General features: G+C 46.3%; 1 protein-coding gene and 1 pseudogene across 2 annotated transcripts in view; both read right to left on the reverse strand.

Annotated features, from left to right (window-relative positions):
• Positions 1-6,752: 6,752 nt before the first annotated feature.
• On the reverse strand, positions 6,753-6,884 carry LOC137374051 (U2 spliceosomal RNA; annotated as a pseudogene).
• Positions 6,885-10,873: 3,989 nt separating this feature from the next.
• sos2 (son of sevenless homolog 2 (Drosophila)) overlaps positions 10,874-21,481 on the reverse strand; it is a 159,241-nt gene continuing 148,633 nt past the window's right edge. For both annotated transcript variants that reach the window (XM_068039077.1, XM_068039078.1), the window contains 3 exons: positions 19,851-19,892; positions 18,217-18,320; positions 10,874-12,661 (listed from right to left, as the gene is read on the reverse strand). In XM_068039077.1, coding sequence (XP_067895178.1) covers positions 12,179-12,661; positions 18,217-18,320; positions 19,851-19,892 — 629 coding nt within the window. In that variant the 3' untranslated portion in view covers positions 10,874-12,178. The remainder of the gene's footprint in view (positions 12,662-18,216; positions 18,321-19,850; positions 19,893-21,481) is intronic.

Below are 21,481 nucleotides of genomic sequence, written 5' to 3' on the forward strand. Positions count from 1 at the left end.
CTGTTTAAAATAATTACTTCGTCTAACTTCACACTTATTTTCCAATACTTTCCTTGGTCACTGTCTGAGGCTCGGACTGTTCACAACTCTGCCTGAGCTTCTGACCCCATACCTTACCCATCACTAAGACCGCCTACCTCCACCTCCGCACATCGCCCAACTCCATCACTACCTCAGCTTTTCTGCGGCTGAAACCCTCATTCATCCCTTTCTGCCTTTTTGACCCTACTGTTCCAATACGCTCCTGGTCAGGCTCCCTCCTTGCATCCTGAATAGAAAATTGTACAAGAATCTGTAACCCGTATCCTAACTCTCTCAAAGTCCCATTAACCCATCACCCTTGTTTTCAAATCCTTCCATGGCCTCATCTCTCTATAAACCTCTGAGACCTCTGCATTATTCCAATTCTGTCCTTTTACATAGCCCTGATTTTCTTTTTTTTTATTTCCAAAATATACTTTATTCATAAAAATCTGTAAAAAAATACATTACCAAACAGCACCAAGTCAAAAATTACAAACAGTGCAAAGGAGGTCAGTTTCCTTCAATACAATCATGAGTTGCCTCACAACCCTTCCATTTCATTTGTCATGCCAGATACATTTTTACATTTTACAGCACACAAAATTTTCCCGATACAGTTCGAAGAGTTTCCCATGGATCCAGCCCCTCCGTTCAGCTTGGTGGGGGGACCTGACACAGTGGTCTTTCCCTACTGAGCCTTTGCTGTGGCTGCCCCAAGCTTTGGTGCGTCCCTTAGCACGTAGTCCTGGACCTTGGAATGTGCCAGTCTGCAACATTCGGTCATGGACAACTCTTTGTGCTGGAAGACCAGCAAGTTTCGGGCAGACCAAAGGGCGTCTTTCACAGAATTGATAGTCCTCCAGGAGCAGGTGATGTTTATCTCGGTGTGCGTCCCTGGGAACAGCCCGTAGAGCACAGACTCCTGTGTTACAGAGATTTTTAAAAAAAATTCATTCATGGGATGTGGGCGACGCTGGCCAGGCCAGCATTTATTGCCCATCCCTAATTGCCCTTGAGAAGGTGGTGGTGAGCTGCCTTCTTGAATCGCTGCAGTCCATTTGGGGTAGGTACGCCCACAGTGCTGTTAGGAAGGGAGTTCCAGGATTTTGACCCAGCGACAAGGAAGGAACGGCGATATAGCTCCAAGTCAGGATGGTGTGTGACTTGGAGGGGAACTTGCAGGTGGTGGTGTTCCCATGTGTTTGCTGCCCTTGTCCTTCTAGCTGGTAGAGGTCGCGGGTTTGGAAGGTGCTGTCTAAAGAGCCTTGGGGGATTGCTGCAGTGCATCTTGTAGATGGTACACACTGCTGCCACTGAGCGTCGGTGGTGAAGGGAGTGAATGTTTGTAGATGGGGTGCCAATCAAGCGGACTGCTTTGTCCTGGATGGTGTCGAGCTTCTTGAGTGTTGTTGGAGCTGCACCCATCCAGGCAAGCGAAGAGTATTCCATCACACTCCTGACTTGTGCCTTGTAGATGGTGGACAGGCTTTGGGGAGCCAGGAGGTGAGTTACTCGCCCCAGGATTCCTAGCCTCTGACCTGCTCTTGTAGCCACGGTATTTATATGGCTACTCCAGTTCAGTTTCTGGTCAATGGTAGCCCCTAGGATGTTGATAGTGATGGTAATGCCGTTGAATGTCAAGGCGAGATGGTTAGATTCTCTCTTGTTGAGATGGTCATTGCCTGGCACTTGTGTGGTGCAAATGTTACTTGCCACTTACCAGCCCAAGCCTGGATATTGTCCAAGTCTTGCTGCTTTTCTACACAGACTGCTTCAGTATGAGGAGTCACAAATGGTGCTGAACATTGTGCAATCATCAGCGAACATCCCCACTTCTGACCTTATGATTGAAGGAAGGTCCTTGATGAAGCAGCTGAAGATGGTTGGGCTTAGGACACTACCCTGAGGAACTCCTGCAGTGATGTCCTGGAGCTCAGATGATTGACCTCCAACAACCACAACCATCTTCCTTTGCGCTAGGTATGACTCCAGCCAGCGGACGGTTTTCCCCGATTCCCATTGACCTCAGATTTGCTAGGGCTCCTTGATGCCATACTCGGTCAAATGCTGCCTTGATATCAAGGGCAGTCACAGCTGCTTGGGATGAACCTCGACAAAAACCACTGCATCTCTTTCCACACCTGCTTTGCAAAGACACATTCCAGAAGGAGGTGGGCAACCGTCTCTTCCCCACCACTGCCACCGAGAGGGCATTGTGCGGAGGGGGTGAGACTTCAGGGGTGCAGGAAGGATCTGACGGGGAGGGCTCTTCTCACCACCAACCAAGCTACATCTTGGTGCTTGTTTGAAAGTTCTGGTGATGAGGCATTCTGCCAAATGACTTTGGCGGTCTGCTCGGGGAACCATCCGACAGGATCCACCGTCTCCTTTTCCCGTCGGGCCTCGAGGACAGTCCGTGCAGACCACTGCCTGATGGATCGGTGGTCAAAGGTGTTTTTCTGCAGAAACTGCTCCACGAAGGATAGGTGGTATGGCACAGTCCAACTGGATGGAGCGTTCCGCGGCAATGTGACCAGGCCCATCCTTCGCAACACCGGGGACAGATAGAACTTCAGCACGTAGAGACACTTGGAGTTTGCATACTGGAGGTCTACACACAGCTTGATGCAGCCGCACACGAAGGTGGTCATCAGGATGAGGGCGACGTTGGGTCCATTTTTCCTGCCCTTATCCAGAGGTTTGAACATCGTGTCCCTCCGGACCTGGTCCATTTTAGATCCCCAGATGAAGCGGCAAATGGCTCGGGTGACTGCCACAGTGCAGGAGTGGGGTATGGGCCAGACCTGCGACACGTACAGCAACAACGTGAGCGCCTCGCACCTGATGACCAGGTTCTTACCCACAATGGAAAGAGATTGCTGCTCCCACATGCTCAACTTGTGTTTTACCTTGGCTACTCGCTCCTCCCAGTTTTTGGTGCACGCTCCGGCCCTTCTGAACCATATCCCCAGCACCTTCAGGTAGTCTGACCTGACGGTGAAGGGGACAAAGGATTGGTCAGCCCAGTTCCCAAAGAACATGGCCTCGCTCTTGCCGTGGTTAACTTTGGCTCCTGATGCCAGTTCGAACTGGTCGCAGATGCTCATCAGTCTGCGCACAGACAGCGGATCCGAGCAGAAGACGGCGACGTCATCCATGGACAGGGAGGTTTTAACCTGAGTGCCTCCACTGCCTGGGATTTTCACGCCTCTTATGCTCGCATCCTTCCTAATAGACTCAGCAAAGGGTTCAATACAGCAAACAAACAAGACCGGGGAGAGAGGACAGCCCTGTCTGACTCCAGATTGGATCGGGAAACTTTCCGATTCCCACCCATTGATCGAGACTGCGCTACTGATGTTTGTGTGGAGCAGTTTGATCCAATTGCAGATTCCCTCCCCAAACCCCATTTTGGAAAGCACGTCCATCATGTAGGTGTGCGATTTCCTGTCAAAAGCCTTCTCCTGGTCCAGGCTGATGAGGCAGGTGTCCACCCTCCTGTCCCGTACATAGGCGATCGTATCCCTGAGTAGCGCAAGGCTAGCGGAGATCTTCCAGGTCTGATCAGGGTGGATCACCAACTCCAGAGCAAACTTGACTCGACTGGCTGTGACTTTGGACAGAATCTTGTAGTCAACATTAAGCAGTGAGATGGGCCGCCAATTTCTGATTTCTGCCCTCTCCCCCTTCCGCTTATAGATGAGTGTGATGATGCCTTTCCTCATGGATTCTGACATGCTGCCGGCCAGGAGCATATTCTTGTATACTTCCAGCAGGTCCAGGCAGACCCAGTCCCACAGGGCCGAGTACAACTCAACCAGTAAGCCATCGCTTCCGGGAGTTTTACTCGTCTCGAAGGACTCGACGGCCTTTGTCAGCTCATCCAGAGTTAGCGGCTTGTCCAGTCTCTCCCTCATGCTGTCATCCAGGACCTCTGTGATAGATGACAGGAAGGACTGGGAGGCTCTGCTGTCTGTGGGCTTCGCGTCATACAGCCCAGCATAAAAGGATTTGCTGATCCTTAGTATGTCGGACTGCGAAGACGTTACCGAGCCATCCTCTTCCTTCAGGCTGCTGATCAAGAGCTCTCTGTGTGTACCTTTTGGAAGAAGTAACGCGAGCAAGTCTCATCCTGCTCAATGGAGCGGACTCTGGACCGGAAGATGATCTTGGAGGCCTTCGTGGCAAAGAGCGAGGCCTGCTGGCTCTTCACCTCTTGGAGGTCCTCCTTGACCTCGACCCCTATCGACTGCAGCTGGAGCAGATTTTGCATTCTTTTCTGTAGTTGGGACATTTCCCTCTGTCTCTCTCTCACCCTCTGAGCAACTTGGAGGATAAAGAACCTCTTGTTGTTCTCCTTGATCGCTTCCCACCAGTGAACTGGAGACTCAAAGAGGGGTTTCATGGTCTTCCAACCTTTGTAATCCCTTTTGAGTTCCTCAACGTTCTCTGGGGTTAGCAGTGTAGCATTGAGCTTCCACATCCCCCTGCCAACCCGTTGGTCATCCTGTAAGTGACAGTCGGCCAGTAAGAGGCAATGGTCGGAGAAGAACACCGGCTTGACGTCGGTGGATCAGACCATGACAGCATGGGACACAAACAGGAAGTCAATCCTGGAACGGGAAGACCCGTCCGATCTTGACCATGTGTATCTACGCTGTGCTCCTTCTGCAGGTTTGCTGAAGACGTTGTGCAGTTTGGCATCTTTAACTGTTTCTATTAGGAATCTAGACGTAGCGTCCATTTTGCTGTCGTCTCTGCCGGATCGTCCAGCCGCATCGATGATGCAATTGAAGTCACCGCCTAGGATGACCGGCCTGGACGTCGCCAGCAGCAGTGGGAGCTGCTGGAAGACGGTCAGCCACTCGCTGCATTGAACCGGGTCGTACACGTCGATCAATGGAGCGGAGCGCTGTTGTACATTACATCTGCTATGAGGAGGCGACCGCCCACCATCTCCTTAACTTCAGAGATGGTGAAGTTACCTCCCCCCAGTAGAATACCCAGGCCGGAGGAACGGCAATCATTACCCCCTGACCAGATCGATGGCCCCTGGGACCACCATCGCGACCACTGCCTGTAGGTGCTGAGGTGTGGTATTCCACATACCTGCAGAAACAGGAGGTCGGCTTTGACCTTGGCGAGGTAATCCAAGGTTGAAACACATCGCGTGGTGGATTTAATACTATGCACATTAGTTGAAGCAATTCTTATACCCATTTTTTAAAAGTAAGTTGTTGCTTCCCATACCATTTGTCCTTGCTAGTCCCAGTCCTTCGGGATGTTCCTGCATACCCATAGTGTGCGCAAGCTGTTTCACGTTCGTTGGGCTCAGAAACCCCTCCTGGTTTTTCATGCAGGGTTTGTTCCGCTGGGGTGACATCGGGGGGGGGGGGGGGGGGGGGTAAGGGGGGGTTCTTGTAGGCAGCAAGGATTGGGTTGTCCTCTGCTGTTGCCCTCTGTTCCTTCTCGAAAACATCACTGCTCCTGGCTTCCCAGAGCTGAGGTGTGCCAGATGTGTCTTTGCTCTCGGTGTCCTGGAGCTGAGATGCACTGGCCATGTCGTTAGGTGTGGCGCTTTGGGGTTGGGGCACGCCAGGCCCATCACAGCTTCCAGTGTCCGGGGGGCTTTATCTTCCATCTCCTTTGAGTTCTGCCGCCTCTTTTGAAGGGGCCGTCGTCCCAGCACTTCCTTGTCCAGTGAAGAGGAGCTGCTGTAGTCCATCTCAGACAGTAACCTCCTCTTGCCACTGGTTTGGGTGGTGGCTTGTTCCGCTTTTGGAGGTCTTTTCTTTGTGGTTCTCCTTTGTACCACTTGCCACTGACCGGTTTGTCCATCTGCTGCCTCCTCCTCCATCGATTCTGTCTGTGGAGGAGGGGTTTCCGGGCGCAGGGTAGGTGCTGGGTCATTGGTTTCAGCTGCCTCCCCTTTCTTCTCCTTCTCAGGTATACTTTCCTCGCTGCAGAGAAGGGGGTTTGTCTACTTTCCAGCACCGGACGCCTTTGTCGTACCTTCTCCAGGCCTTTCCTTGGACCGTGCCGCCTGAGCATAACTGAGGCAGCGTTTGGGGCAGGTTTTGTAGAGGTGGCCTGCCGCCCCGCACAAGTTACAACACCTAGTCTGCTTACAGTCCTTGGTCTGATGGCCTTCCTCCTTGCAGACAACCGTGCTGCAGTTAGCTGCCACGTGACCAGATTTGCCACAGGTGCGACAAAGCCTCGACTTCCCCCGATAGCGAAGCTGGAGGGAGGGTGGATAATGGCTCCATTGGCATCGACCTTCAAGGTCACCTTTACCTGCCGCTTGCTGGTCCAAATCCCAAAGGGGTCCTTGACATCAGTGCTGCTGTCGGCCACCTCTACGTACCTGGCGAGAAAGGTGAGTACATCCACCACAGGAACATAGGGGTTGTAGAGGTGAATCGTCACCACCCGGTCACGTTGTGACGAAAGCGCGAAGAGCGGCTCCACTGTGAGGATCGACAGTGGCGCCCGGTCCCCTTTCTCCTTGAATGCCTTCAGGAACTTGATGCATGCCACCACATTCTTGAATGTCACATCGAAATATCCACTGCTGGGGAAATCCTGCAGGCAGAAGATGTCCGTAGCTTGAAATCCACAGCAATCGATGAGGATTTTCTTGATGAAGATGATGCATCTCCTTCCTTGACCCTCACCACCACCACCACCCGAACAGTGTTCTGCACTCCCTGGCCTGAAGCTCGAAGATTGGTTATAGCCATTTTACTCAAAGCCTACCCAGGATCAAAAGCCACTGATTATGCTTTCTTCTCAACCAAGTAAGTACTGATAAGAACAGATACTACATTTGATCTTAGCCAAAAGGCCGAGAAACATATCTCTGATTTTCATCACTCCACCCATTGGCAATCATGCCTTTAGCTGCCGAGGCTCAAAGCTCTGGAATTCCATCCCTAAACCTGTCTCTCCCCCTTTAAAATGTTCATTAAATTCTCTCATTGACCAAGAATTTGGTCATCTGTCCTAATATCTCCTTATGCAGCTCAATGTCAAATTTTATTTGATAACAAACCTGTGAAGCATTTTGCAATGCTTTACCATGTAAAAGGATCTATAATACAACAACTTGCATTATGATAATGCTATCCACTGCCTGAATAGCTGCCAGGCTTTGTTGTCATTGCATCTCCTATGACTGAGAGAGGACTCTTACAACATGATAGTTCAAATTACAATGGGGTCAGTTGACTTGAAGAGCTATTACTCATAATAGCTCATATTACTCATATCACCACAGCAGTTGCATAGATTAGTGATGGTTTTATATCAGTATTCTTTATTTTTAGTTAGAATATTTCTACTTTTTATTGTGTAAAGGCGGAAGCCTACATCTATAGCAGCTGTCAGTTTATTTTATGTTTAAAACATTAAAAATGTATAATTGCAAACAAGCTATTTTTGTGTTACAGCCAGGTGAGGGGTGGGGGTGGGGGGGTTCTCAGGCTCCCCTCTCGCCCCTTCTCATTTGACCGCAACAGGGTTTATTCCTTTTTTTTAAAAAAAACAGTGGTTATGCTTACCACCTGTGTTTTACCTCACTCCTCTAATGTGATTGCAAAACCAATCGGACAGGTTTCCTTGAGCTTAAACAAGAGGCAAGTTTATTATACTTAACACTCTAACCCGATTTAAAAGTACTAAAAAATACATTACCATTCACGCACATATTCAGAAGAGAATCTCACACAAATAGATTACAGAAGGCAGCACAGTGGCGCAGTGGTTAGCACCGCAGCCTCACAGCTCCAGCAACCTAGGTTCGATTCTGGGTACTGCCCGTGCAGAGTTTGCAAGTTCTCCGTGACCACGTGGGTTTTCACCGGGTGCTCCGGTTTCCTCCCACAGCCAAAGACTTGCAGGTTGATGGGGAAATTTACAATGGCCAATTTACCTTAGTGTAGATATATGGTAGGAGAATAGTGGGGATGTGGTAGGGAATATGGGATTAATGTAGGATTAGTATAAATGGGTGGTTGTTGGTCGGCACAGACTCGGTGGGCCGAAGGGCCTGTTTCAGTGCTGTATCTCTAAATAAGCAAACAGATTTGGTGGTTGGATTAAAGTTCAGAATAAATGGAACTTAAATACGCTAAGTCCAGTCGTCCTCGGCTGAAGCTGTAGTTTTGAAGTCCTTGCTAGTCCAAGTGCACTGTGGTTGGCTTGCTTGCTCAGGGCTCCTGAAGGCAGAATTGGTTGTTGATTCTCTTCCCCTGGTTGCTGGCTGTAGCAGTCTGTAGGTTTAGAGGGGGTCCCCCAGTCGTAGCCGGTTCTTTTCTTGATATTTTCTGGGGAGAAAAAGAGACACACACACGGGGAGCTGCTGCCATACTCGCAGTTACTGTTACTGCCTGTCTTCTGTCTGCGTCACAAAACTTTAGTTTCTTCAGAGATGTGCAGGCAGTCACATGGTTCTATCAATCCCCATTGTTTCCAAGGAGGTTTTTTCTGGAATCTTTGAATGAAATTCGAGGTGTTACATGCCCCAGGACGGCTATTTACACTTGGAGGGTGTTGGCTCTTACAAAGTCAATGGGTGGGAATGGTCTTAACGGCCATGCTAATAAAGCCATTCCAAGTAATTCAATAACATGGAGCAAGCCATTGTCCTGGCTGAGCTTGTTAGACTTTGCCTCCAGTCCAATCTCCTGGTATTTCAAATGTAAATTGCAGTGGCCATTTTGGCTGTTGTTATCTTTTTAAAAAGATAATTTGTAGGATTTTTTCATTGAAAGTCCAATGTAAGTTTCCAACCGATGAAATTAATATGTCCCATTTGGCATGTAGGGTTTTCCTGACAGTAGCAACATTACCTTTTAATCCTGTATTCTAGATTTGCCGTTCCTTTCTTTACCAAGTAGTTCCCATCTTTAGTTCTTATCCTAATAGAAACATCTGTAGCCATTTCTGTCAGAAATCACCTTTTTTCAGTAGCTTCAAGATGCTTGAATGCACAATCATTCATATTTAAGTGGTGTGCATACCTTAAAGCCCAAGTGACGTCATCAGTGTGGGTGCGAGAACACAGCCCTGTTTCACGCCACTCAGGATAGGAAAGGGGTCTGATGAGGTGCCGCTATGCTGAATTGTGCCTTTCATATTGTCGTGGAATGAGGTGATGATACTTAGTAGCTTTGGTGGACATCCGATCTTTTCTAGTAGTCTGAAGAGACTACGTCTGCTGACGAGGTCAAAGGCTTTGGTGAGATCAATGAAAGCAATGTAGAGGGGCATCTGTTGTTCGCGGCATTTCTCCTGTATCTGACGAAGGGAGAACAGCATGTCAATGGTCGATCTCTCTGCACGAAAGCCACACTATGCCTCAGGGTACTCGCACCCACACTGTTTGGAATTTTCTTCTCCCTGCTGCTCTCACATGCGTTCAAGTCTTCAGAACAAGGAATTTTCCTCCACACAAGATCAGGTGGCAGGTTGTTCAACCTTGCCTGTCTAACAGCGAAGACCAAAGTACAGAAAGTCCTCATCAGGGAACTCCTCTTTGCTGACGATGCTGCTTTAACATCTCACACTGCAGAGTCTCATCGACAGGTTTGCGGCTGCCTGCAACGAATTTGGCCTAACCATCAGCCTCAAGAAAACGAACATCATGGGACAGGATGTCAGAAATGCTCCATCCATCAATATCGGCGACCACGCTCTGGAAGTGGTTCAAGAGTTCACCTACCTAGGCTCAACTATCACCAGTAACCTGTCTCTAGATGCAGAAATCAACAAGCGCATGGAAAGGCTTCCCACTGCTATGTCCAGACTGGCCAAGAGAGTGTGGGAAAATGGCGCACTGACACGGAACACAAAAGTCCGAGTGTATCAAGCCCATGTCCTCAGTACCTTGCTCTATGGCAGCGAGGCCTGGACAACGTATGTCAGCCAAGAGCGACGTCTCAATTCATTCCATCTTCGCTGCCTCCGGAGAATACTTGGCATCAGGTGGCAGGACCATATCTCCAACACAGAAGTCCTCGAGGCAGCCAACATCCCCAGCTTATACACATTACTGAGTCAGCGGCACTTGAGATGGCTTAGCCATGTGAGCCGCATGGAAGATGGCAGGATCCCCAAAGACACATTGTACAGCGAGCTCGCCACTGGTATCAGACCCACTGGCCGTCCATGTCTCCGCTTTAAAGATGTCTGCAAACGCGACATGAAGTCCTGTGACATTGATCACAAGTCGTGGGAGTCAGCTGCCAGCGATTGCCAGAGCTGGCGGGCATCCATAAAGGCAGAGCTAAAGTGTGGCGAGTCGAAGAGACTTAGCAGTTGGCAGGAAAAAAGACAGAAGCGCAAGGGGAGAGCCAACTGTGTAACAGCCCCGACAACCAATTTTTTCTGCAGCACCTGTGGAAGAGTCTGTTACTCTAGAATTGGCCTGTATAGCCACTCCAGGCGCTGCTCCACAAACCACTGACCACCTCCAGGCGCTTACCCATTGTCTCTCGAGACAAGGAGGCCAAAGAAGATATCAACAAAAAGTTTGATTAGTTGCAACTTCATACAAAGAGCTTTCCAAGGTTTCCAGCTGCATCTTTTGCAAATGAACTCAATTCACAAAAACAGCAAGATGACTACTTGCAGCAATATTTAACCTCAGTAGAACACAACTTCTCTGGAACCTTGTTCTCAGTGAAATACATAACCAGAAGTGAGAGCCACTGCATCACCCAGATATATACCAAAATGCAATTTCAGACACAAATATTTTAAACATTAACAAATAAATACATATTCAAATGACTGTTTTGTTAAAAGTAACAGGCAATTTTGAATGTTTAAGTAAAAATTAAGACTGGGTAATTTATTGATCTTATTAAGGACACAGATACAAAGTACAGTTGAAAGGCCACATTACATTAAATGAAAAGACCATCGTTACTGCCACTTCAGAAAAGCAGCTACAACACTACTGGTAAACAACAAATTCCTTCACCTTTTCATACACCACCAGTTATAATGGCAAGTAGGCAATTTTAAGTCTTAGCTACTATTTTAAATTTTTAAGTAAAGCTTTGAAGTGTATGCTGGTTGAAATACAATACTGAAAGAAGTCTATAGAGGATTTAACAAAATGCTACAGCAGAGCCAGTTTAGCACTGAGATTTGCATCAGAAGGTTTTGTTTTTGTTCTTGATCCACAGCAGTTAAGATTCTGACTTTACATACAGGTAGCAGACTGTTTATACAATTCAGTTCAGTTTATACAAAACAGCTGTCATTATCTGTATGTATACAGTAAAAACAAAACTGTACATTCATGTAATTACTTTTGTTCTTATCTTTGAGCGCTTAGGTGACTTGATAATTGAAGATACTCTTGTTTACAAATGAAATCAAAAGGCACATCTGAAAAAAGACGCATGCTTACAACAATTAGTGAAAGAAATTTTGATCTTTAGTTTATACTGCTTGTTTTTCACAAACTGACTAGTATCCCACATACTAGTGTAGGTTAGCCAGTTTTTCCCATTCAAAAATTCCAAATTAGTGTTATAATCTCTTCTCTAAAATTTGCAGCAGCCAACCAATAGAACTTGATTACAGTAATTTGAAAAAAGCTCCATATTTCATAAACTTTTTCAGTCCATAGGTGATCTGCATCAAATATTTACTGTATCAGTAAAACATCTGTAAAGCTCATACTAACAACTGAATAGTCACACACGATCAGCATTATAATAACCCTCCTGATGTCTGTAAAATTCCATCACTTAACAAGGCCACTAGAGCTCAAATGTCTCAAGGATTTATCTCGTTGGCTCAGTGCAATGATTGGTTCAAATAATTTAATTCATTTGTACAGTGCAAATGCAAACTTGTGTTACACTTCAAGGTAATTATGTTGGCACTGCAAGTCTGAGGAAAGAAAATGCTACTGATCACCTGAGAGGAGATCACAACAGTGAACTGTGCTGTGGTCTGAATGAAAGAAACATGAAGATTCAGTTTTACTCCAATATCAGTTTCTCAAGTGCACAATCTTCTTGAGTGCACAGTTACTAACAAGACAAAAATGGTTAAAAACAGCAATGCATTTTCTTGCCCCAGTGCCTTAATACAGATGCCCGATTTCCCACAGTGCTGGCAAGAAAATTTAGTGTCAGTGAGGAATTTCTGCATTTTCCAGCAATGGCAGTCCACCTCTGCGCAAAGGAGGATGTGATAGCTCTCGTTTGTAAGTCTTTGGTGGAAGTTTTGGCAGCTGCGGATTAGAGTTCTGTCTGGGAGGTATAGGTGGAGCAGAAGAATAAATAGGGTTACTGTGGTTAGAACAACGCCGCATAACCCTGGGAGAAGGTGTTGGAGGAGGAGTACTGGGGGAACTGAGATTCGTGCTGGATTCTCTATACCAATCTTGATCCCGATGAAGGCGGCCCTTTGGTGCTGGCTGAAGATTAAAAGGATCATTCATGAAGATCTCAGGAGGCCTTATTGGTATTGGAGGAGGTGTGTCAGGCAGTGGATCTCTTGGAGGAGGTGGAGGCGGACTGTGTAGTAGCCCATCAGAGGGACCACATAATACAGGAATCCTAGGCAGCCGAGGTGGAATAGCAGGAGGGCTATCTGGCATATTTGAACCTGTCTGTAAATAGATAAAATTCTAGTCAGAAACTCTTCCAACTAATTAAGTTAGAAATGACAAGTGTAATATTGAGAATTCAACAAAAATAACATTTCTATCTGTAACGGTAACAATGGTGAACAAAATCTCTTTTTATTCCATATTCATGCAGGACAGCCACTTCTAGCAAATACCACAGTTAGGCATGTGCAGGTGTGTTTCCTAAACAAATCATATATAGCTGAACTATTACACAACAACTTGTGTTAGGATCAAAGTGGAAATCAACAGGAAAACCTAGAGGAAAACTAACTAGGCTTCTCTTGGATAGCATGTTGTCCAATGTGGAATTGAGCTATACAAACTGGGCAAGGCATTAGGTTCAATCCCTCGAAAATTATTATTTTTTCTTTATGAGATGTGAGCTTCGCTGGCAAGACCAGCATTTGTTGCCCATCCCCAACTGCCCTTGAGGTGGTTGTGGTGGTGAGCCACCTTCTTGAACCGCTGCAGTTCATGTGGTGTAGGTACACCCACAGAGCTGTTAGGGAGTTCCAGGATTTTTGACCCAGCGACAGCGAAGGCTGCTTTGTCCTGAATGGTGTCACGTTTCTTGAGTGTTGTTGGAGCTGCACTCATCCAGGCAAGTAGACAGTATTCCATCACAATGCTGACTTGTGCCTTGTGGATGGTGGACAGGCTTTGGAGAGTCAGGAGGTGAGCTACTCACCACAGAATTCCCAGCCTCTGACTTGCTCTTGTAGCCACATTATTTATATGGCTGGTCCAGTTCAGTTTCTGGTCAATGGTAACCCCCAGGATGTTGGTGGTGGGGGATTCAGTGAAGGTAATGCCGTTGAATGTCAAGGGGAGATGGTCAGCTTTTTTCTTGATGGTCATTGCCTAGCACTTGATTGGTATCCCTTACAACATCAAAAACTCACCAGTCTGACAAACTGGTTTGGTTCTTTACACAATGACAACTTGCATTCATATAGCATCTTTAATATTGCATGATATCCCCAAGTGACTCAAGATGGCGAAAACTGATGTTGATGTAAGAGAAACGTTATGAGGCGATGATCAAACTCACGGTCAAAGAGTAAGTTTTGAGGAGGCTTTTGATGAAAAGTGGAAGGTTAGCAAAGTAGAGGGTTTTGAGAAACACATTCTGAATGTTGGAGGAAAGGATGAGATGCAAAATAGTTCCGTGTGAAAGAATGCATTGGCACATGGGGCTGGAGGAGACTGCAGAGTTAACAGGGGCAAGTCCACAGAAAGATTTGTAAATGAGGACAAGGGTTTTGAATTCAATGTGTTGGGGCAGTGAAGGCTACGTCTACCTTCATAATATTGCCAGTCTCCAACCCTGCCTCAGTTCATTTGCTCCTGAAACCATCATCTGTCTTTTTACCTCTCGACTTGACTATTCCAAAGCTCTCCAGGCTGGCCTTCTATTTTCCACCCTCCATAAACTGCAGCTCATCCAAGACACAGCTGCCCATATCATAGAAACAGAATCATAGAAAGTTTAAGGCACAGAAAGAGGCCACTTGGCCCATTGTGTCTGTGCCAGCTGAAAAACAATCCACCTATTCTAATCCCACCTTCTGGCATTTGGTCCGTAGCCCTGCAGATTATGGCACTGGAGCTGCATATTCAGACTCCTTTTGAATGAGTTGAAGGTTTCTGCCTCAACTACCCTTTCAAGCAGAGAGTTCCAGAACCCCCACCACTCTCTGGGTGAAAAAGTTTTTCCACATCTCCCCTCTAACTTTTCTACCAATCACTTTAAATCAATGCCCCCTCGTCATTGACCTCTCTGCTAGGGTGAATAGACCCTTCACCTCCACTCTATCCAGACCCCTCAAAATTTTGTACATTTCAATCAGATCTCCCCTCAGCCTTCTCTGTTCCAAGGAGAACAACCCCAGCCTATCCAATCTGTCCTCATAGCTGCATTTTTCCAGTCCTGGCAACATCCTCGTAAATCTCCTCTGTACCCTGTCTAGTGCAATTACATCCTTTCTGTAATGAGGCGACTAGAACTGCACACAGTACTCAAGTTTGGCCCAATTAATGAGTTATACAGTTCCAACATAACCTCCCTGCTCTTATATTCTATACCTGGGCTAATACAGGAAAGAGAAAGTTGTTCCTAACTCGCATCAAGACTCAATCACCCATCACTCCTGTGCTCCCTGACTTACATTGTCTCCCAGTCTGGCAATGCCTCAGTTTTAAAATTCTCATCTTTGTTTTCATATCCTTCCATGGTCTCATGCCCCATCTCATTGCTGTACCTTCCTCCTGTCCTACAAATCAATTCTGGTCTCTTGCTCATCCCCCATTTTAATCACTCCACCATTGATAGCTGTGCCTTTAGCTCCCTGAGCTACAAGGTCTGTAATTCCCTCAATGAACCTCTCTGTCTCTCGATCTCACTCTCCTCCTTTTAAACACTCCTTAAAACCTACCTGATGTGAGGATTGATATTCAGCTCAGGTGTAAATGGGACACTGAGGTTCCACACTGAGGGTCCAGAAGAGAATTACTGAATGGTTCCAGAGATGAGGGATTACAGTTATGTGGATAGAGTGAAGGAGCTGAAGTTGTTCTCCTTACAGCAGGGAAGGCTAAGAGGAGATAGGGTGATAGGGTGGTGGATACAGATTCAATAGTAACCTTCAAATGGAAACTAGATAATTATTTAAAGAGAAAAATTTGCAGGGAACAGGCCAATGGGAATAACTGGAATGCTCTTTGAAAGAGCTGATGCAGACTTGCTGGACCAAACAGCCTCCTTCTGTACTGTACTATTCTGCGAAAAAGAATTAGAGAGTACAAAAGGAGTTGAGGGTGAGCTTTTTGACTGCAGTGACATCATCAATTCTGAAGGATAGAGAAATAGAATCTGATGAAAGGAAGCCACTGATGAGGTCAATGAGTTAAATGTAAATTCCAAATTTATGCTTCAAGTCCCTTAGTTTGTGCTCTATTTGTTTTGCCTACTTCACAGCTCTCTTTAAAAAGCCAGCTAAATGACATTGTTGGTAGTTACCTGAGCCATATGGGAACAAAACCGGTCACTGAGCTTGAAGTTAGGAATTTCCCAATTATTCAATGAGAAGTGCAACAGAAGTAGCATTTTAGCTGGGGAAAAACTGCCACTATTACAGTGAATAGTGGAGTGCTGCAAGGATCAGTACTGGGGTCTCAGCCATTTACAAACTATATTGATGACTTAGATGAAGAGACAGAGAGTAATGTATCTAAATTTGCTGATGATACAAAGCTAGGTGGAAAGGTAAGCTGTGGAGAGGACACAAAAAGGCTGCCAAGAAATATAGACAGGTTAAGTGAGTGGGCAACAAGATTGCAGATGGAGTATAATATAGGAAAGTGTGAAGTTATTCACATTGGTTGTAAGAATAGAAAAGCAGAATTTTTTTAAAAAGGTGCAAAACTTATAAGTGTTGACGTTCAAAGAGACTTGGGTGTGCTTGTACAAGGAACGCAGAAAGTTAGCATGCAGGTATAGCAAGCAATTAGAAAGGCAAATGGCATGTATCCTTTATTGCAAGGGGATTCCTTTTTGGGCCTCCTTATCTCGAGAGACAATGGATACGCGCCTGGAGGTGGTCAGTGGTTTGTGAAGCAGCGCCTGGAGTGGCTATAAAGGCCAATTCTGGAGTGACAGGCTCTTCCACAGGTGCTGCAGAGAAATTTGTTTGTTGGGGCTGTTGCACAGTTGGCTCTCCCCTTGCGCCTCTGTCTTTTTTCCTGCCAACTACTAAGTCTCTTCGACTCGCCACAATTTAGCCCTGTCTTTATGGCTGCCCGCCAGCTCTGGCGAATGCTGGCAACTGACTCCCACGACTTGTGATCAATGTCACACGATTTCATGTCGCGTTTGCAGACGTCTTTATAACGGAGACATGGACGGCCGGTGGGTCTGATACCAGTACAGGAATAAAGAAGTCTTGCTACAATTGTACAGAGTTTTGGTGAGACCACATCTGGAGTACTGTGTGCAGTTTTGGTCTCCACATTTAAGAAAGGATATACTATCACTGGAGGAGGTACAGTGAAGGTTCACTAAATGGGACCTGGAATGAGGGGGCTGTCCTATGATGATAGGCTGAGTAAATCAGGCACATACTCTCTGGAATTTAGAAGAATGAGAGGCGATCTCATTGAAACATACAAGATTCTGAAGGAGCTGCATAGGGTAGACACAGAGATTGTTTCGGCTGGTCGGGGAATCTAAAACACAGGGGCACAGTCTAAGGATAGAGGGCCGGTAATTTAGGACTGAGATGAGGAGAAATTACTTCACACAAAGGATTGTGAACCTTTGGAATTTTCTACCCCGGAGGGTTGTGGATGCTCCATCGTTGAATACATTTAAGGCTGGGATAGTCAGATTTTTGGTCTCTCAGGGAATCAAGGGATATGGCGAGTGGGCAGGAAAGTGGAATTGAAGACTAAGATCAGCCATGATCGTAGTGAATGGCACAGCAGGCTCGATGGGCCAAATGGTCTACTCCTGCTCCTATTTCCTGTGTGCTTGTGATTCCAGCTCAAGCACTCTGTACAAGGTGGAAGTAGGAGACCACATGTTGCTTCGTTTGTCACTTTATGATTGTTTTTGTGCAAGATACATGCAGGATTTCACCAGAATCAATGACGACTTGTATTTATATAGCTCCTTTAACGTAATAAAATGTCCTAAGTCACTTCACAAGAGCATTATACAGCAAAATTTGATACCAAATGGGTTATTAGGACACATGAACAAAAGCTTGGTCTAAGAGGTAGGTTTTAAGGAGCACTGCAGTCTCTCAGCTCCAGGGACCCGGGTTCGATTCTGGGTACTGCCTGTGCGGAGTCTGCAAGTTCTCCCTGTGACCGCGTGGGTTTTCGCCGGGTGCTCCGGTTTCCTCCCACCGCCAAAGACTTGCAGGTGATAGGTAAATTGGCCATTGTAAATTGCCCCTAGTGTAGGTAGGTGGTAGGGAATATGGGATTACTGTAGGGTTAGTATAAATGGGTGGTTGTTGGTCGGCACAGACTCGGTGGGCCGAAGGGCCTGTTTCAGTGCTGTAAATCTAAATAAATAAACAGAGAGTTGAAGAGGTCTACAGACAGAATTCAGAGCATAGGGCCTAGGTAGCTGAAGGCACAGCCACTATTGCTGGAGCAATTAAATCAGGGAAGCTCAAGAGGCCAGAATTAGATGAGCATAGCTATTTCAGAAGGTTGTGGGACTGGAGGAGATTACAGCGATAGAGAGGGGTGAGGCTGTGGAGGGATTTGAAAACGAGGATGAGAATTCCAAAACCGAGGCGTTACTTAACTGAGACCCAATGTAGGTCAGCAAGCACAGGGAAGGTGTGAGAACGGGACTTGTTGTGAGTAAGGACATGGACAGCAGGGTGTTGGATGACCTCAGTTATTTCCAACTTTTATCAACTAACAAAGCTTATTCCTAAACCGTGTAGAGCAAACGTAATGAAGAAAGAAAATGTTATTTCAGTATTATTTCACACTGTATCATGAGGCACTTCCTTTACCTTAGAGTTTACAAAGTCTAGATCAGGCTTTCTTCGTTGAGGAAGAGGTGGAGGAGTAGGTGAGTCTTCACTTGACCTATGAAGACTTGAAATGGAGTGAGATTCTGAAAACAGACAGTGAAAGGAGAGATTAAACACTAATCATTTATATCATGCTTTATATTTTAGTAACCCAAAAACCCCAACAATAACTTGTATTTATATAGCCCCTTTAATTTAGAAAAATGTCTCAACGTGTTTCACATAAAATCGTGCCAAAAATTGATGCTGAGCCAAAAAATGAGATATTATAAAGGGTGACCTAAAGCTTGGTCAAGGAGCTGGATTTTAATGAAGGTCTTCAAGGAGTAGAGGAAGGTGGTGGTGTTCAGGTATGAATTCCAGGGTGTGGGTTTTAGACAGCTGAAAGCACCTCCTTCAATGGTGGGGTGAAGGGAATGGAGGATGCACAAAAAGTCAGTGTCAGAGAAATGATAAATTTGTGAAGGTTTCTTGGACTGAAGAAGGGTACAGAGTTAGAAGCGATGCCATAGAGGGAATTCAACACAAGGATGAGAATTTTAAATTGACAACGTTGAGGGACCGTACATCAATGAAGGTCAGCAACAACAGGAAAAATAGGCGAGTGGATCCTGGTGTTGGATTGGATACGGGCAGCAGAGTTTTGAATGAGCTCAAGTTTACAGAGGGTGGAGGATGTGAGACCGAGCAGGAGAGCACTGGAATAGCTCGCAAGGACAAAGGAGCTGAGGATCTGTTTTTTTGCAGAGATGATAAAAAAAATGGGTGAAGGTTTATTGGAAGATGTTCTATGGCACAGGTGAAGGCAAGTGATGTTACAGTCTTTGTGATAGAGAGCACAGGCGGTACAAAAAAACTCAACTCAGATTCAAGTAGGACACTAACAGTCTGGTTCAGCTTGTGACAAGGGCCAGGATGGAGGGGTGGAACTGTGAGGGTACAGAGTCTGTGGTGGCTGCTGAAGTTAATGGCTTTGATCTTCCCAATATTTAACTGGAAAAAAATTGTGGCTCATTCAGAACTAACTGTCAAACAAACAGTCTGACAATACAGGCACAGGAGGGGTCAAGAGAAGTGGTGGAAAGGAGAGTGGGTGTTGGAGATGGGGTAATAGTTTGCAAGGACAGAGAGACTGAGGGCATTTTTTGTGAGGTGTTGGGTGATGACCGCATTTTTGAAAGGGAAGGAGATAATAGCTGAGGTGAAGGAACTACTTATAATGTCAGCTAGCATGGGAGACAGGAAAGGAAATTGGGCGGTCAACAATTTTGTGAGAATGGGGTCCAGGGAGCAGGAGATGGGTCAGATGGACAAAATGAGCTCAAAAGAAATGAGGGAACATTGGAGAGAAACTAGAGAAAGATGCAGGGTTAGGAAAGGCTGGGACGAGATTTAGTTTGATGGGCAAGGGAAAAAGAAAGCAGCAGAGGCAGCAACCTATGGTTTCAATCCTAGTGACAAAGAAATCCAGGAGAACATTAAGGAAATTGGATTATCACTATGTTTGGCTTTTAATAGATTGACTAATGGAGTAAGAAATACTCTTCATAGTTTTAAATTTCATCAGCAACTGATGAAGTTGAAAGCAGTGAAGGTAAATGTGCTCAACGTACTTGATGGTGGCAGCAGGACAGTTGCAAAAATACTGTTACTACCTGTAAAAGAAAATGACAAATGGTTTAGAAAAATGACTTGATAATTAAATCACGATGTCAATTATATCAGGACTGCACAAATCAATACTTAGGCATGCTTCAGAACACAGGGATTTATAGAAATGGGATGGAACTTTAAATCTTTTTATTCTAATCTACATAACCCCATCAAATTATAAATCATGTTCAATGGAGTTGCACATGCAAATTACATCAGGTTTACCTTGAGAATGCCAACTATTTCTGCATCAAACCAACAACATTTTTATTAAATTGTAGCTGCTCTCCCACAGCATTGCACAGACCCAGCCGAGAGACAGCAGTGCATCCCCGTGGTCTCATGAATAACCAGGAAGAGAAGCACATTGGGGACTGAAAAGTGAAGCAGAGCAGGGTACCATGGACAGGGAGAACTGAGCTTCAGAATTTTAAAATTAATAACCACTGGGCCTTGAGAGAAGTGAAGGCGACGTCCAAGCCAGTCATCCTAGGCGGTGACTTCAACTGCATCATTGATGCAGCTGGACGATACGGCAGAGACGACAGCAAACTGGACGCTAAGTCCAGATTCCTAATAGAAACAGTAAACGGTGCCAAACTGCACGACGTCTTCAGCAAACCTGCAGATGGAGCACAGCGTAGATACACATGGTCAAGAACGGACGGGTCTGCCCGTTCCAGGATTGACTTTTTGTTTGTGTCCCGTGCTGTCACGGTCAGATCCACTGACGTCAAGCCGGTGTTCTTCTCTGACCATTGCTTCTTACTGGCTGACTGTCACTTACAGTGGGTTGGCAGGGGGATATGGAAGCTCAATGCTACACTGCTAATCCCAGAGAACGCTGAGGAACTCAAAAGGGATTACAAAGGTTGGAGGACCGTGAAACCCCTCTGAGTCTCCAGTTCACTGGTGGGAGGCGATCAAGGAGAACATCAAGAGGTTCTTTATCTTCAAAGGTGTTCAGAGGGCATGAGAGAGACAGAGAGAAATGTCCCGACTCCAGAGAAGTATGCAAAATCTGCTCCGGCTGCAGACGATGGTCAAGGTCAAGGAGGACCTCCATGAGGTGAAGAGCCAGCAGGCCTCACTCTTTGCCACAGAGGCCTCCAAGATCAGCTTCCGGTCCAGAGTCCGCTCCGTTGAGCAGGATGAGACGTGCTCGCGTGAAGTCTTCCAAAAGGTACACAGAGAGAGCTCTGTTATCAGCAGCCTGAAGGAAGAGGATGACTCGGTAACGTCTTTGCAGTCCGACATACTAAGGATCAGCAAATCCTTTTATGCTGGGCTGTATAACGTGAAGTCCACAGACAGCAGAGCCTCCCAGTCCTTCCTGTCATCTATCACAGAGGTCCTGGATGACAGCATGAGGGAGAGACTGGGACAAGCTGACAAAGGCCGTCGAGTCCTTCGAGACGAGTAAAACTCCCAGAAGCGATGGCTTACCGGTCGAGTTGTACTCGGCCCTGTGGGACTGGGTCTGCCTGGACCTGCTGGAAGTATATGAGAGTATGCTCCTGGCCGGCAGCATGTCAGAATCCATGAGGAAAGGAATCATCACCCTCATCTACAAGCGGAAAGGGGAGAGGGC

This window comes from Heterodontus francisci, chromosome 9 (genome assembly GCF_036365525.1).
Source record: "Heterodontus francisci isolate sHetFra1 chromosome 9, sHetFra1.hap1, whole genome shotgun sequence".
Classification (NCBI taxonomy): Eukaryota; Metazoa; Chordata; class Chondrichthyes; order Heterodontiformes; family Heterodontidae; genus Heterodontus; species Heterodontus francisci.